This window comes from Montipora capricornis, chromosome 12 (assembly GCF_036669925.1).
Source record: "Montipora capricornis isolate CH-2021 chromosome 12, ASM3666992v2, whole genome shotgun sequence".
Lineage (NCBI taxonomy): Eukaryota > Metazoa > Cnidaria > Anthozoa > Scleractinia > Acroporidae > Montipora > Montipora capricornis.
Window position 1 is genome coordinate 25,540,351 of NC_090894.1, and position 17,500 is coordinate 25,557,850.

Here is a 17,500-nt window from a genome sequence, read left to right on the forward strand (position 1 = left end):
TACTTAATTTTTAAACATGTACATGTGACTCTAATTAGTTATGGAACCCTTGTGGATTCTGGTTTAATTCATTCATCCTCGAAATGGCCCCAAGTTTCACCCTAAGGACTGAAAGGATTAACAAATCATGTCATGTTCTTAATGATACTTTTCTTATAGTCTGGTCAGACTCCAGACCCCAACCCTCCATTGCTTGCATTGTGGATGTCAAGAGAGACAAACATTGCACCACAAAAACTAACCGATAATGGAACAGTTACTGGGATTAATAGAATGAAACAACGCTGCAAGGAATTGCAAACACCATCGAGAAGACCAAGGTCAGTTTGTAGACCTGAACTTCTTTTATGATGTACATATGATTGGAGATATACATGTACATTAGATTCAAGAACATGTTATACACTGTCCTGGGCTTAAGCTTATCGATTGTGAATGTGTTACCATGTGATACTTCAGTCATGGCAGCATGAATCCTCATCCCCAGAGCTGCCTGGCAACTTGGGACCTACAATGTACAATCCTCGCCAAAAATCCTTGAAACATGCCTTTCCCTTGGACAGTGTTGAGATGACAGTCATTTTACTGTTTGACTGGCTATAAAGTGTTTCAAGGTTTTTGTAAGATTGTAGTATTAAAAACTTCTCACAGCATCTCTTGGCATGAGAATGAATGGTTTTATTATTTTTGGACAGTTGTCACTGGATTCTAGTTTGGTGTCTTGGTTCCCATAAGACTCGTGTATCTCAGTCAGTGGTATAAGAACCCATAATCAGGGGTTTTTATGAACATGTTGCACCATAAAAACTTATGTTCAAGCTGCACTTGTAGATATGGCTTCAAGTCCCACCTGACTATAACATAATATTTATATATTCTGCTGTGCGTGTGATGTGTCCTGCCCATCTGACTTGAGCCTTGCGCATGATGGTGATGATGCTAGATATTTTCGCACACTGAAGAACTTCAGTGTCAGGGACTTTGTCTTGCCACCAAATGTTAAGGAGGTTTCGAGGGCATCCGAGATGGAAACGGTTGATTTGACAGTTTTTTATAGTGTCTGTAGGCGGTCCATGTTTCGCAGCCTTACAGTAGGGTAGTGAGGATGACCACTCTGTAGACTTTGACAAACAAAGAGTATTATGTTATAAAAAATAGGCTAATTCTGGAATAAGAATAAATGGGTGAGGATTTAAAATGGTATGCTTGGCGTTTTGAAGCAACAAGGATAATAAAGATTATGTTTTAATAGCATTTTGGCTGGTAAAAACTGCTAAATATTCCATGTATTCCTATACTGGGCCCGGTTGTTCGAAAGCCGATTAACTTAATCCAGGATTAGCGTAAACTTTGGTTTGCTTCTTTAACTTTTGGGTGAAAGCTTCTTTTGGTTATTTTTTGGTTTTCAAGCTTGACTTTGTCTAATGTAAAATTTTGCCAAATATCAGCGTTGTACAACATTTGGGAGTAGAGAAATAAACTCCTTGGTTATTTTTTAATCTGGGATTAGTGTTAATCGGCTTTCGAACAACCGGGCCCAGGAATACAGTCAATCCAATGAAAATTATTATTCCTCAGTGAAAGATTGTCAAACACGTGTAGTGACCAAGCAATTTTCCAAAAGATTTTGGAGAAATAGGTTATTTCAACTGACTGGGGATACCATGTTTTGTGAGATACAATGTAAACAGTGTATATGGCAGCCATAGATCACTTTGGGAATTTGATAATCCCATTGACCAATTTTTTGTTCATTTGTTAAAACAACAGCAGAGGAAACAGATGGTCTTAGAGATACCTGTATTTGTAAGCACACCCGCAGTTATTTTAGGCCCACCGTCTGATCATAAATGCGCAGCTTTTGCTAAGTTGTATAATGGAGTCAAATTTCACACAACTGTTGGTGAAATGTAATATTGAGTTTGATGCCAAATTAGAATCCTCTTGCAGTCAGTAATCAGTGGGAAGTAGTGTGTGAGTGGATCACATTAATGTCTTGGATCAAAGAGTGAATGTTCATTAAATTCATTTGTCTTATTATCCTTTATAGACGCATTCTCAGAAAATGTAGCAAGTCAAAGTTGAAACTTTTAAAACAGGACATTGAGTTACTTTGTAATCAGCTGGAGGAAAGAGGTATTTACTGGTAGCATTTCAGTACACTGTTGTAGTGTAGTTTGTTGTTGCTCAGCAAATTTGTATGATCCCTTACATTCCAATGTTCTTATATTTCTCCCATAGATAGTGAATGTGTTAAGAACAAAAGTGGAGAATTATCAAGGTAGAGTTATTTTTTAATAAAATCCTTTCCACTGTAAGTGAGGAGTTGAGTTCCTGGAGGATTAGCCTAGGAGCAGTATTTTGACCACCATTGCTTTGTTTGGGGACACCAATGTGCTCACCCCAAAAAGGTGAAACGCTGGAACTATGTCACAATCAGGGAAAGTGTAGTTCTGGAAAGGACTGTTTTAAGTTTTGATCCATGAAAGGAATTTGAAAGTTAAAGGATTTAAATTTGGTATTTTTGAGAGTGAAAGGATAAAAGTTAGTGGGTCCTTAAGAACATAAATTGTGCAGTCAGGTAGATACCTATGTCAGACAAGATTCCACTAATTTAAGAGTTTCTTTTTTTTTTTTAGCAAATCCGCTGAGCAGGAACAAGATGTCTTTACTGATATAAAACAGAAAGAAACTACAGAGCATGACTGTAATAAGTTTTCAGCATCTTTAGATGAACATTTATTTGATGGATGGGACACAGATGACACTGTTTTGAGCCAGGTGGAAATCCCTTGCTTTGGAAGCAATAATTCAGAAACACAAATTATGACTAATACACAGTTGCTTCAGACTACCAACGACCCTCTTCAAAAAAATAATCATTTAAAACTGTCACTTTCAACTGGAAAAGATGTAAATGAAAATGACAGCATTGTGACTGAGAGCTGGGATTTTGTGGATGAACTTGGCAACAGCAATGACGAGGACATTCTTGAGAGTGCCTTGGATGAATTTGAAAAGTCACAACAACTTAATGTTCCAGTGGTTCGAAGGGTGCCTCTTTTGCATGTGAAATCAGACTCCTTTAATGCTGATGTAAGAACTAATGGGTGTAGCAGCTCACTGTTAAACTTAAAACATTCACAAAATAGTTGTGATGTTAGAGGATTGCAGGATGCCTCGTCTACACTTCAAAGAAATCTAGATGTCAAGTACAAGCATCCAGTAGCAACTAAAACAAACTTTTCTTTTTTACCTCGCTCTGCTCTTCAAAGTTCTATTAATGCAGGTTTAGAAACCGTGACTGGAGCTGCCAAGGTAAGCGACACAGAAAGTTTAATTGCATCCAACACTGTAGTGAAGAGGAAAGATGGTGATGGCACTCAAGGATGTTTTAATAAACAACAGGAATGCGTTGGACAAAGAATAACAAAAGGTGAGGTTGATGGATAGCATGTAGCATTCAGCATAGCAGACTTTAATGTGAAAATCCTAACCGTGAACACTAGAAATATTTATAGGAAATGTCATTTTGTTTCTTAATACCTAAAACTCTCAATAAAATGTCTATTATAGTCATTTCTATCATAAGCATTCTTTCAAATAAATTTAAAACAAGGTCTGTTCACATTGTGAGGACAAGAATTTAATAAATTTATTATCATTATTGTTTGCTCATTGGAGGTGCACAACACAATGACACAGAATGGGTTTGAAAGAGAGAGTGGGTCCCTGGAACAAACCTTTTTATTTAAATTAATTCTATGGATGTTAATTTTTTCAGGAGGAAGTAAGCAATTCAAGTACTCAAAGGAGGACATTGAACGGAAAAAGATAGAAGCACTGAACCGCCGTAGGCAGAAAATGGCTCAAAGTCAACAGAAAAATTCAAATACTAGAATATAGAAACCAGAAAAATAATCACATGCTTTTGGATTTATTTCATATTGGTTTAGTTCATACATGTAGCATAAGAAAGAACTACGAATCAGTTGTGTTTGTGTATTTTGCATGCATATCATGGTGACCCTGTGTACTTGGTCTCACAAAATAAAAATTCCTTGATCAAACAGAGAGAATAGTTCTCATCCTGACTCCAGAAAACCGGGGTAACTGGAGAAAAATCTCTTGGAGCAGAGTAGAGAACAAACAATGTCAACCCTCATGACTCCCAAGTGTGGGAATTGAACCATTGCCACATTAAAGGGAGGTGAGTTCCCTCCTCACCACCACGCCATCCCTAATCCCTTAAGTGGCTACCAGAGGTGTCTTACATATGTTTTTGGGTTTGATATTGTTGGGCTGCAGCTTTCATAATGCACTCCCTTAGACTGCAAGGAAGGGTGATTTGCAGAGTCAGTTTCTTCTTTTTATTATTACACACAAATGACAACCAACATGGTCAAAGTACAAAGTAAGTGGTACTATGATATTATTAAAAGTCAAATCTTTTTTTCTTTGGATTTCAAAACTATGTTAATTAAACACTAAGTTTATTTTAACTGGAATTTTTTTTTGTAATGGTCTGCCATTATTGACTATAAAATCTTGAGAGAGCTGGATCAAGGAGAAAATGATGTCAAAGACTCGCTAGTTTAAGGTGAATGCAATGCGTTTATACGCGGCATAATTAATATGCAGCACAGGGGTTTCGGGCTTTCAGATGTTTGAACTCGTGTTTTGCATACATAATAAACTGCGTTTACAGGCTGAAGTTTTAAGCTATTGAGTGAATGTCATCACTTTTCCCTAGATCCAACTCTATGGACTCTATGAGGTCCAGTCGGTCAGTTTCGAGTGTGAGTAATGGCAGACCGTGAAATCCAAAACTTACACTCAAGGTAAACGGCCTTTGGATAAAAATCAAAGCTCAAAGTTTTGCTAGGCAGTTGTTTTGCAAACACACTTTCAAAATCTGAAGGAAAAAAGGAATTGATTTTTTGATCATCCATGTAGTACCACTTTAACCAGTTCATGAGATTTCTTTCTCTTGTCCTTATATTCTTTAACTTTCTTCACTTCAACTTTCACGTTTAAGGGGTAATTAAAATATTTGAAATGCTGGGTTGCCATATACAGTAGAATTTCTCTTGTTTTGCTTCTCTGGAAAGTTATGGATTGTTGGGATCAATTTTCTCAGCAAAGTTGCTTCCCCCCTCTCTCTTGGATTGCCAGACGTGTTGAATGCAAAGATGTGTTATAACAGTTTTGCTTTTGTTCAAATTCATCCTTGCATAGCTGATAATCCCAGATGGTGATCAACATAGCAAAACAAAAATGGGACTCCCAAGGTTATTTCCATGACAAAAGTCACATGTACTGGGATCCTAAAACCAACAACTTATCACAAGACCTTTGTTTATGCTTGTGGTTGATTGGGTAAAAAACGATCTTCATAGACCGTATTCATAAATGGTGGTCAAGAAATTATTCTTTTGTCTTTGTGCTAATCATCCTAACTAGCCTCACTTTGGAACAAAAATTCTTTTGAATTTTGCTCGTGTTTACGAGGCCAGTTAGGATGATTAGCATAAAGACAAAAGAATAATTACTTAGCCACCATTTATGAATACGGTCTATAAGCCTAAGCTACTGTTTCTTTACATATTCCAGTGCCTCTGTAGTGCTGGCTCCTGCAGAAACGGTTGCCATGGATACCTAATTGTCAGGTTTACAAAGTCGTGCACTGGATACTTAATATAACCACATTATACAGTTTTGAAAGGTTGTGTAATTTGTCAGGTTAGTCCTGTCCAGCTTTTGTAGGCATTCTGTTCTTTTACAGGTATGGGGGAACACTGCTTTCCTTCGTAAGTTACACCACCCTCTCTACTGCCTACAACAGAGGCATCTAACAGGAAGCTCATTTATTTGTGGAGACCATTGCAATGCATTCATTTTTACTTATGACAGTCTGTGCCCATTTACTTTGGAGGCAGGGTGGCCCAGTGGTTAAGGCATTTGCCTTGCGATCTGGGGATCCCAGGTTCATGATACGTTCTGGCCACTGGTTGAATTTGTTCCTTGTAGTGCCTGGTTCAATGCCTCAGCTGCACTTGTAAATAGCCAACTAATTTGCCTCTGGCCAGTTGGGATTCTTAACAGTTGTTGTTGAATGTTCTGTTCTGTTGTGATTGTGTTCATTGGCCCTAAAAAGCCACTACAGGGAGTGGTCAATTACAGTGCAATGTGCCTTACCGTGGCCACCCAACAAACTTTCACATTTGACAATTATGTGTAAAAACGTCAACTCAAAAACCTGTGCAACAGTGTTCAACTTACAACTGCGCAAACTTTCCAAGGAAGCGTGATTGTCAATCAAATTCACACATCCTCATTGGCGGACAACTTGCAAAAAACTTTGTTAGGTGGCCACAGTAAGGCGTGTTGCACGGTGAGTATGTATGTACTTTCTTTGACTTGTTGCACATTCAACATTCACAAGTCATCGGGGGAAAAGGTTTGGCATAGATGGCACAGACTTGAAGGCACTAGCCTTAAACCAATGTGGCTTGTGTTTGATCGCCAAATGCAACGGGATATGTGCATTTAATTTGTTGGTCATAATACTCTTTCTGGAAGGCTTTTTCCTGAGTAATTCAATTTTCTGGAACCCAAACTCAACATGTCATCAGCTTCTATCTCTACATGCCAATTTTAGTACCTGAACTTAAACCTTAATATTTTCACCTCATGTATATAATTATACATATCTCATTGGTGTAATAATTTAATGAGCATGATGATGACATGGAGTGGTTGACACTTGGCTCAACAACTTTGATATTGCTGGTTTTTTTTTTTCCTAAACTGACTAAGAATTTTCCCTTGTCAAAAAACCAACACTTATTTAACCCTTTCACTCCCGTGGGGTTCCCCATTGACGAGTAAAATCGTCTGGCGTTAGACAGAGTAAAATCTATAAGTGTCACTCTTGGGAGTGAAAGGGTTAATGGGGACATAGTTTTTGAGTGAATCTAGCTGTCGTTAACCCTTTCACTTCCATGGGATTCCCCATTGACGAGTAAAATTGTCTGGCGTTAGACTGAGTAAAATCTATAAGTGTCACTCTTGGGAGTGAAAGGGTTAAGCAGCTGTTAATTTCCTTTGAAAAACGCCTCTTATTGTTAGAAAAACTGTTGTGTTAGGTAAGTGGGTTTTTAAGTGTCATGCATTCATGCATCATCTGAGGTACTCTACCTTTTTTCACAATTATTTTTTTAAGAGTCAACTTTTGTGTTGACCTGATGTTGACAGCACACTGGCCATATTGATTTAGAACTGTTAAAATTAATGTGAAACATTTTACCCTATTTGCCAGAGGTCCCATGTTTTATGATTCAATGAGTTACGAATCAATGAGACTCACAGTCAATATACATCTAGCAATAACTTATTGATTAAGCCTAAGCCCTCGTTTCAGTGATTAGGCCTAAGCACTCTCTGGCATTTTAGCTTTCATTTTATGGTTTGGTTAACTGCACTAACTCATTGACTCATGACTCATTGACTCATAAATAGTGTACACTCTATTTGCCAAGGTTTTAAATTATTCATTGTGTAGGTTACCAAAATTCCATTCAATTATTTGAGAAAATATCAGTAAGAGCAAGGCTTTAGGGTAACATTTTAGACAGTGAATTTCATAATAACAATAATAATCTTGAACAGAGTCCTTGCAAATAATAAGACAATTAGGATCATATCCCTTCAGTGAGCAGGGCTGGTGCAGTGATGAGATCAGTCACCTCCCGCCAATGCGGCCCAGGTTCCATTCCTGCACTTGCAGTTGTATGTGGGTTGAGTTTGTTGGTTCTCCAATCTGCTTTGAGAGATTTTTTTCCCCTGGTACTCTGGTTTTCCCCTCTCCCCAGTGCTAAATACACTTGACCCTTTGATAAAGTTCATCATCGTCACCATCAAATTATGTCTAGTAAAATGCCTCCCATACAGTCATTTCATTTCAATACACCTATGTATTCAAAGGAGGTAGACTCCAAATCGGGCAGGATCATGGCTTGGAGTCAAATACTTGATTGGGTCTCTTCTGACTTTGGACACCCTGCCAGCAACATCCCAAATGAAATCTGCAGAAAACTGCTCAAAGAGATTCTGCTGAGGAATGAAATAGTTGGGAAGATTGTGTGTCACAAGGTAATGGAGTAAGTCATCAAGCAAATCCAACAAGTGCTTCACAAAGTTGTTGGCTTTCCAATACGATAGTGGCAGTCTTTCAGCAGCAAGGAGTACTATGGTCTGCATGTGGTACGACTTCAACAGCTTTGGCCTGTCAAAGTGTAGTTCACATAGAAACTTCAACATGCGCAGACAGTCTGTGAGTACTGGATTGTCTTCATTTAGCTTGTTCAGCAGGACATTTTCTGCTCTTGCAAATGAGTATTGAAAGAACATGCCAAAGAGAGGGTCATTTTGAGAGAGAGTCGGTGGTTGCTTAGGCACCATGTGACAGCCGTAACTCACAACGTCCTTCACAGTTTCAAAGTCTGGCCATTGCCTTTGGCGAACTTGCCAAGACGAGGCACAAGAAGGCCATTGAATCTGCCTCAAAGACAGAACATAATCAATAGTGAGATACTTGTATAGGTAATATACTGTAACTGCTGGACCATTTTCCTCGATTTTTCTCACTGTTATTCCATGTCTTTTCAGATTTTCAAGCTCTAAGTTCTCTCCCTTTGCTACAAGAGACTGGTATTGAATATTCATACTTGCAAAGAATAACAACATTGGCCACACAAAATTTGATTTCAGTCTCTTAGCTGACAGGTAAAATAGAGTCATTCCATCAGCCAAAGTCTGTGGCTCGAAGCAGGAGCTCCACTCTTCAAGTTCCACTGGGATCCTTTCGCACCATGGGCCAATGAAGGTAAAACCTGGGAAACTCATTCTGCTCCCATGATCTGGAACAACTTGAAAAATAAACTTTTTTAGAACCAAATGGTAGTCTATCTCAGGCTGTACAGTAATAAATGGCACATTTAGTTCTGGATCATTGTATGCAGGAACAACCCTCAATTGTCTCTGCATGCTACCTGTTCTGAGCATTTTATAGCTGTAAATGTGTGGGACGCAATCAAGTATATCAAAAACACCATCTTCTTTAAGCTTTGCCTCGTCCAAGATATCATTCAAAAGGCTTACTAGCTTTTCATCGTACATATTGTGAACACCCAATTCAATCAGACTGTTGTGTATCTTGTGCAGTTCCTGTCCTGACAAATGATCTGTCCCCTCCTGCTGGTACTGGAATGATCTTGTCAAGTTAGGTTCCTTGCACACTGACTCTGATTGTGTGCTTTCATCTGACCTGATTGCTGTTGGAATCTGGATGTGCTTGATTCCCTCTTCACTTAAATTTTCCAGCTGTTTTTGGATGTATGCTGCAACGTCTTGGTTGCCGGCATCTTCGTTGTCCACTGCTGACAAAACAGACTGAACTTGTGGTAATTTTTTCATTGCCTGATTTCCCATTTCTTTCACTTCTTCCATGTTGCTACAAAGAATTTCACTGTCTTGACTGAGCTCCCCTTTTCCACAGTCAATGCCTGGACAGTTTTCACTTTCACTGATGCTAACAACAATCCGTTCAATGTCATCTTCCCTACTTTCTGTCCCTTTACCCTTCTGATACTCCCCTGTGGCTTCAATCCCTGGCCTGTTTGCAGGGGAGGTAGTCTGAAATTCTTCCCTTTTAGATGAAACTTCAATTTTGCTTGGCTTGGATTCTGTGGTGATAGTTGATGTCATTTCTTCAACAGTAGTTTCGTTCTTATTGCCTGCAGTAGTCTTTCTTTCAGTTTTAACATTCATATGTCCTATATCTTGTTTATTGTCTTCTGGACCATTGTTTTGAACTTCCTTTAAGTCATATTTCTCCCGGTTTTCCTCTTCCTTGGATTCCTGTTTGCTTGCTGACAAACTTTTCTTGGTAACGCCTGTGTCCTCTCCTGAAATTCCAGGATAAGGGCCTTGATCTGATACCAACCCTTGAAGCAAAACTGGTTCATCTACAGAGCCATAAGTAGTCAACAGTTTGTCTAAAGCTCTTGCAGCTGCACTGTCATCGTAATGATCACCAATTTGAATCATGGATACAAGCAGCTGGGCCACACCTTTCTCTAAGAGGGCTTCTCGCAGTCCTGCAAACTGACTCAAATTCTCAATGCATTTAGCAATGTCTATCGCAAAAACACCATGACAGTTAAGATGCTTCTCTCCAGCACAAACAGACTTTGTGAGGATTTCCACCAAAAAATCTAGGCAAGTTTCTTCTGCCAGCAAGTAAATGCTTGTTTCCTCATCTACCACTTCCCCTGCTATAATTACTGCCAAGGATTTAACCAGAGTTGTCAGTTCTTCGAAGGGGCCTTGATAACTAGTGAACACATTTACTAATATTAAAACCGTATCGCTAAATCCCCGAAAAGCCGCTAGGGATACAGGGTTTTTGGACAACTCCCACAGGAAGTGGATGTTGCCAAGAAGCATTTTAAATTGGTTATGTTCTGGACTTGGCAAAACCAATACATTCAGATCTCTGAGGACCTGCTGAATTACTTTAGTTGACGCGATGTTAGAAGCAAACATCGGGCTGACGAGAAGACTTATCATCATCTTCATTAGCGTCATATAGAGGGGATTAAATATGAGAACACCACGGGGGCGGGTTTCTTCTAGATTCCCATCATCAGCTAAACTTGCAGCACTCCCGTCGGATTTAACAAAATAGTAACACTTGATCAAGTACCGTTGGAGAACAAAATGCGCATCAGTGCTAGCAAGCTGCTCAGCCACATTTCTTAGCGTCTTTTTATCTAAGCCATCAAGGATGTTCTTCACTTCCGACAATGTCGATGTTGACGCTTCCATGGACGACAACTGGATCGAAAGGTCATTTTGAGGAAGCCCACTCTGTGCTTGCAAAGTTTCTTTGAGTCTCTGCAAGATGCGTTCAGAAATGAGCTGACCAGAGGCGTCCACACTCATGATATATAACCAACTTTACATTATTAACGTTCGATCAGTTCGGTCAACAATTGAATTTCTCACACGCTAACACTTTCGTTTTAAATGTTTCCGGCTTCCTTTTGGGTCACGTGATCAACCCAGCGATTTGACGACCTTGACACTTCATCCCACGGTTGACGATCGTCTGGCGTTACGTCTCACTCCCAGGATACAAACAAAACAAAAAAAGACAAAACACTGACCGCGTCTCTTTCCAATGTTCGCTGTCCGTTTTGGTGTTCACGAAAATAAACTACACTTAGGAAGAACAAGAATCGAGACAAGTCTTTATGGTTCTTTATGTTGCAGTAGGGAGGCGGGGGATACTTGATCGATCCCTAAAATTGCCAGTATGTTCCCCCTTGTTCCCGAAGATATTTTTTCATTGTTTCCCCACTTATGTCCAGAAATGTACATAATTAGATGCACGCCCAATTTTGTTTCCCTCCAGTTCAAATTAACCATTTTCTCTTGTTCCCCCAAAACCCCATTGGAAGCTTCGATTTGTCGTTTGCTGATTAAGATGATGACCCATATTTTTGAGCATTCTAAAAAATAAAAAAAGATTTGAGTAACGTAATAATAGTAAAACATTTTCTTAACTTTTAATCTGAAATATAACCATTGGTTTCACCCGTACAGATTTTCAGTTTCAACTTCAACCCCGGATTAGACGTGGTACTCTTCCACAGGCTTTCTTTTTTGTCCACGTGGGAGGAAAATACTTCTTTATTCGTCCTGGCCCCTGATACTACTCGACTCTTTCTTCAGCCTTTTCCGATTGCTTCTAATTTTTACTCCAACCACAGGCAGCCCAGGCTCGGTCGGGTAAATATTATAAGGATTTGTACGGAATTCCCAATAACAGACTCAAAAAAAAAAAAAGCCATACTTAATTGTCTGGTGACTTGCTCGCTTTGTGCGCTGTTCCTTGCCTCGTTTAACGCGATTTAAGTAGTCTGCGAAGCTGGCGGTCTTTCAGAAGCATGAGAGATTTCGAGCGGCGCAAGAATGCTGGGGAAAGAAAGAACTGCCAGCTACGCAGGCTCCCAGGGGAGGGGGACTCCCATATAAAAAGGACGGCGGTGCTCGTCGTAGATTTTCAAAAGTCCGTCTCACGGGCCGTCCCATGTTGATAGCTCGCGGACGAATGATGACCTCTCGCGACTTCGTCGCTTGCGCATCTACTTCGCGAACGAAAAATTACGTTTCGCTCGCAAAAACATTTTCTCCTGGGATTCTCGTGAGGTCGACTTGTTACGTTTCGCTCGCAAAAACATTTTCTCCTGGGATTCTCGTGAGGTCGACTTGTGGCAAGTCTATGCTCGTCGTACCTTTTACGGGTTAGAAAAAGCGGTTTTGGTACTTCTTAAAGTGTTCGGCCTCAAAAAGGTCCACAGTGGGAGCTTTAGTGGTATCTTTTAGGGTATTGGGCCGAAAAATTATGACAGGAGACATTTGACAATTAACTAATTTTTAATTTTGTCTAATTATTAAAGCCCACGATTTGGTACCTCTTAGGGGTAAAAAGTGGGCGAATAAAAAACTCTGAGAACTTCTTTAGCCTTAATGACAAACGACTTGCACGAATCTATCCTACGAACATACAGTGGGTCAAGCCCTGCTAAGTCGAGCGCATCTTCGTATAGCAAACCGGGAAAAATTACTCGCATGGCTTGTTTTTGGACACTTTCTAACATATTGCTTAAGTATTGAGGGAGGGCTGCCCAGGCAGGAGAGGCGTACTCTACAGTAGATCGTACAATTAAGCAGTACTCAGAAACAAGATCTCCCGTCGACAACCCAGCTTTCTTTAGAACCCGTAAACCATAAAGGAGTTTGACAGCTTTTTTATACACAGTTTCACAGTGCGAGTTCCAAGTCAGATAGTTGGAAATATGCAGCCCAAGCAGCTTGTAAGACTGAACACGATCAATGACTGTGCCACCAATCATCAAGGGGCTCAGGGTGGTAGACTTGTACTGTAAGAAATCGAAAATCATCTCCTTACATTTTTTGGCGTTTAGCCTCATGTTACGGTGTGATGAGAACTTCACAACATCAAGATTTCATTACCTAACAGTAACCTTGGTTTTACGCTGGTGGCGGTGTAACATAACATGGGTGCTTCTAATTATTGGCTTCGGCCAGTTCCTTGATGTGAAAAATTCCCTTGAAAAATAAGTTCCTTCTGTTCCTGTTTAGTTTTTTTTTCTCAAAACAGTTAAGAAAATCACAACTAACTTGCAACGCCAAATTGTTTCAACAAAAAAATTGTATGGCATAAGTCGACCTCATCGCCAGATGAAGACTACTAGTATGCAGTCGAAACGTCGTGATCTACATCACAAGTGACCACATCGTGAGACAAACGAGAATACTTTATTATAATCATATTATTTTCAATTTTAATAGAGAATTAGATTACTACAAATCAGTCAAAAATGATTTAAATAACAAATTCTCATTTTTCTAATTTGTGCAATAAGTCCTCCGCAACTCAGCACCGGATCTTTGGTAAAAATTTAGCTTGTAAACCAACGATAAATGCTTCCTGTCAGTATATATAATGTTTTCATTCTCTTCTGTTAAAGACCTTGAATTATAAAATAAATGGAATAACAGCTTTTCGGGACTTTGGGTAATCATCAAACTTGTCCAGATACCACCTTAAAAACAAAAAAATATTTTGTCATTAAACATTGAGATTATGTGGGTGTTCAGTGGTTATGTCTTATCTTCAGACAATACTGTAATTTATCTGGTAAGCACCCATAGTCAGGCAAGTGCTTAGCCCCCTTCTCATAGGAAAGATCTTGTACCAGGTATTTTTCACACCATTGATGGAATCTCTTATTTCAAGAAGGTGGTGAAGAAAAAGAAGAACTGAACTTGATATTTGGCCAGGTTTAACCATTTTAATTTACCATTAATGAATAGACAATATATATTCATATTCTCAGTACTGGACTGGAACTAGCTTGCAATGGAGGCTAATGCGGGGGAACCTTTTCAAATGCAAATATTTTTAATATATTTCTCCGCATCAGCCTCCATTGCAAGCTAGTTCCAGTCCAATACTGACAATACAAATAATCTTTCTTTTAATTATGGTCTATTTTCTTGGAGATGGTTCCAGATGATTTGGGATTCAATCTGCCACCTCACTACTGGTCCAGATCCTCTCCAATCCCCAATTTTATTATCAATATTATCATCGTCATCATCATCATCATCATCTTAATTATTATTATTAGCATTACAATTATTATAGATAATCTAACATTTGCTCTGGCTGATGGGATTGCCCTCATAACCATAATAGGCGAGCCACAACAAATTGCCCAGAGATATTCTTTCCTCTTTACATTTCTAATACTTTCCTTAGTATTCTGGCTGTTCCTAACAAGGCAGTTTTTTGATCAATCCTACATTAACATTTTACAGCTAATTTGTTCATCCAGTTACACTACCAAATGCACCATTATTATTATATCGCAGTTGGTAAACTTATGGATGATAAAATAGAACCACATAGGGCATGCGATCTGAGGGAACTATAAAAAGAAAACTACTGAATTAAAAAAATAATTAAATAAAAAAATAAGTAAATTAGCGATAAAGTATAAAAAATCTTACGGACAATCTAAAGCTCTCTAATACTAAAACTATATTGAGCTCCTATACTATTCCCATGGGGAAAGTCAATTGGCGGTAGCTTTGAAAGTTCTCACTATGTTGAGAGAACTCGAGATGGTAGCCTTCTGCATTCTTCTCAAAACGTCATAGCCCCTACTGCCAAAGAGCTTCCTCATTGTCAGGTCTACATCCCTTGACCCTGTCTTTGCCACTACTATTTAAACATGAAAACAAAGACTAGTCACTTAAAATGGTTAGCCATAAAGTGCTTCAATTCGTATTCAAACTGAGTTTGAACAAAACGATAGAAACAAAATTGCTGTGAATGATGAAATGCCAAACAGTGTTGAGTTTATAAATCAATCTACCTTAAGCCGATGATGACACATGGTTCAACATTCTGCAACATTTGTTGTTGAACAATGTTGCACAGACATGTGGTCTCTATTTTCCTTCAATAATGTTCAACACGTTGAATGACATATTCCAACACTCAACATGGTATGCCACACTGTTCAAAATTTTTTTAACAACGGCTGCGAAATTTGTTGATCTTTCAATGTTGAGCTGTGTGTCACCGGCTTTACAGTATCTAAACAAAGATTCTAATAGAGAAAGGTAAGAACAAGAAGCATAATTATTTTGTTAATGACTATTATTTATCAACAAACCTATGGTGTTGTATTGCTCTTGGTCCAATGTTGAGGGCTGTAAACACAGCAAATGCTAAGCTAGGAAGAGACCAACAAGCCAATGCAAATCCACTCCACTCTACAATTTCACCAAAAAAATTGGCACCGGATACATAAGTGAACATACCCCCTAAAACATATAGGAAGTACGTAAGAATGCTAAAGAGTTTCTGGTACAGGGCAAGAGAAAGGAAGAAGAAAGTGAAGGAGTAGTGAATGATTGCAATAAAGATACACAAACTATTGGGTTAGAAATAGATTTTTTAAGAGCAATCTTACCTTTCGGGATTTTGTAGCCTTTTTCACCAGGTTTCCTTAGATTGCGCAAAAGATGATCAGAGTGGATATTGATTGCCATTCCAATAAAAAACAATATTACACCACAGATAAAGCAGGGATTTGACAGCCAAGACTTCTTATAGTAAGCAAATTTAGTTAAATATCTTGTCTGCAAGTACCCATTGTAAAAACAAAAAACGAAGGCTAAGAATGCCAAAAAAACAGGAGTTGGTTTTCCACCTTTGATAAGCCAGGGATAAATTAAAGATCTGTGGAAACAGTACAACAGAGGAAGAATTAAACCTGTGAAACATCAGATCCATGTGAAAACTAAACTTCCCTGGCAAAGCCAAATTAAGTCCATTTATAATTCATTCATAAGTGTCATATTCCCAGCTTGTTTCCCAATTCAATAGTATTTTCGTCAGATTTCACTGACAGTAGAGCCTGGTCAGACGCTAGTGTTAAAGGATTAAAACGAAAGTTTCTTTTTACCCTTTTAACTGCCAACCACTAAGAAATTTTTTTTTTTCCAAATTTGAATTTGTCTCCTTTGTTAACAATGCACTTGAATATTTGAGCTTTCAGCATTGTAGAGTTGACAGAGCTTCAGACCAACCTAGAGTGGTGGAGATAACCAAAAGGTTGCTACTGGGTGGTTTGTTAGACCAACCTTCCACAGGCTTTGAGAAACTGTTAGCTTATTGTCTGGGAATGTGTTACCATGTGGTACTTCAGTCACGGCAGCATGCACTCTCATCCCCAGAGCTGCTTGGCAACTAGGGAGCTATCATGAAAAAATTCTGACAGCAGCTCTAGAGAGGAGAATGAGTAATTAATTAACTTATTTTTGGAGGGGACAGCTATTCTTAGAGTTATTTTCATAGAGTTATATCGTAGAGTTAGAGTTAAGTTTCCAAAATCCTGAATTCATGATTTTGGACTGCCAAAATCCTGAATTCAAGATTTTGGACTTCCAAAATCTTGAATTCAGGATTTTGGCAGTCGTCAACTCTAACTCTAAGTCATAACTCTACTGAAATAACTCTATAATTTCTTGTCTTCTTCTGATTATTAACTATTATTATTATTATTATTATTATTATTATTATTATTTGTTATTATTATTATTATTATTATTTATTATTATTATTATACACTCAACAGAATATAGTGCTTCTGATTCGTCAATGATAGATGCATAACAGCTATAGAGTGCAATACAGAAATGCTATGGAACTACAGCGATGCACTTGGAGTAATGTTGAGTAAATAATAACTAAAAAATCACATGATTTGCTTGTGTATTTTGTGATTTATGGTCACTTGGGATGTTTTGAAAGTTCTCAAATTGCACTTGCAGAATTTTGAGAACTCACTTATGCCCTTAAATTATGAAATACACTTGCATTTATAATACGCTTTGCTTTACTCATCATCACCATCATCATCACCATCATCATCATCACTATTTATTATCATTACTATTATCATTATCATTATTTAATCTGCCAACTATGGCTAAAAGTTTTCATTACTTCAATGATTTGCCGGCCATGCACACTCCAATCCAAAACTGACTGAGTAAGACAGGTCAAACTGGAGAGCTGGAATGATGACAAATGACTCACTCTGATAAGACAGGAGTGCATGTAAATGCAACCAAAGTGCTTTATTTTAGTGAGTCTTTGATGACATTTTCTTTTCATTTCACCTTTTAGCCGTTAGAATAGACCATTTTACAGTTGTGGCTAAGTTACCAGGCCTAACAATGGAGGCGAGGCTGCCGGTGACCCTGTTTTGATACAAACCTTCATGCTTTTGTAATGTTAATATGGACTAATTAGCATTACAACAACACA

At 38.5% G+C, this 17,500-nt stretch overlaps 3 protein-coding genes across 5 annotated transcripts in view; 1 reads left to right on the forward strand and 2 right to left on the reverse strand.

The window, feature by feature from the left end:
• Positions 1-4,070, forward strand: part of LOC138027185 (uncharacterized) — a 10,574-nt gene extending 6,504 nt beyond the window's left edge. For both annotated transcript variants that reach the window (XM_068874718.1, XM_068874720.1), the window contains exons 4-8: positions 160-320; positions 2,051-2,136; positions 2,242-2,281; positions 2,640-3,436; positions 3,785-4,070. In XM_068874718.1, the coding sequence (XP_068730819.1) occupies positions 160-320; positions 2,051-2,136; positions 2,242-2,281; positions 2,640-3,436; positions 3,785-3,906 (1,206 nt within the window). In that variant the 3' untranslated portion in view covers positions 3,907-4,070. The remainder of the gene's footprint in view (positions 1-159; positions 321-2,050; positions 2,137-2,241; positions 2,282-2,639; positions 3,437-3,784) is intronic.
• Positions 4,071-7,621: 3,551 nt separating this feature from the next.
• LOC138027184 (uncharacterized) lies at positions 7,622-11,103 on the reverse strand. Its single transcript, XM_068874717.1, has one exon. The coding sequence runs from the start codon at positions 11,005-11,007 to the stop codon at positions 7,981-7,983; it is 3,027 nt and encodes a 1,008-aa protein (XP_068730818.1). The 5' UTR covers positions 11,008-11,103; the 3' UTR covers positions 7,622-7,980.
• A 2,291-nt stretch (positions 11,104-13,394) lies between these two features.
• The window catches only part of LOC138027192 (3-oxo-5-alpha-steroid 4-dehydrogenase 1-like), a 4,718-nt gene continuing 612 nt past the window's right edge, over positions 13,395-17,500 (reverse strand). The window contains exons 2-4 of one of the 2 annotated variants that reach the window (XM_068874737.1): positions 15,639-15,907; positions 15,339-15,438; positions 13,395-13,697 (exon numbers count right to left, since the gene is read on the reverse strand). In XM_068874737.1, the coding sequence (XP_068730838.1) occupies positions 13,631-13,697; positions 15,339-15,438; positions 15,639-15,907 (436 nt within the window). In that variant the 3' untranslated portion in view covers positions 13,395-13,630. Of the gene's footprint in view, positions 13,698-15,338; positions 15,490-15,638; positions 15,908-17,500 lie in introns of both variants that reach the window. The other variant, XM_068874736.1, reaches the window with a different exon arrangement.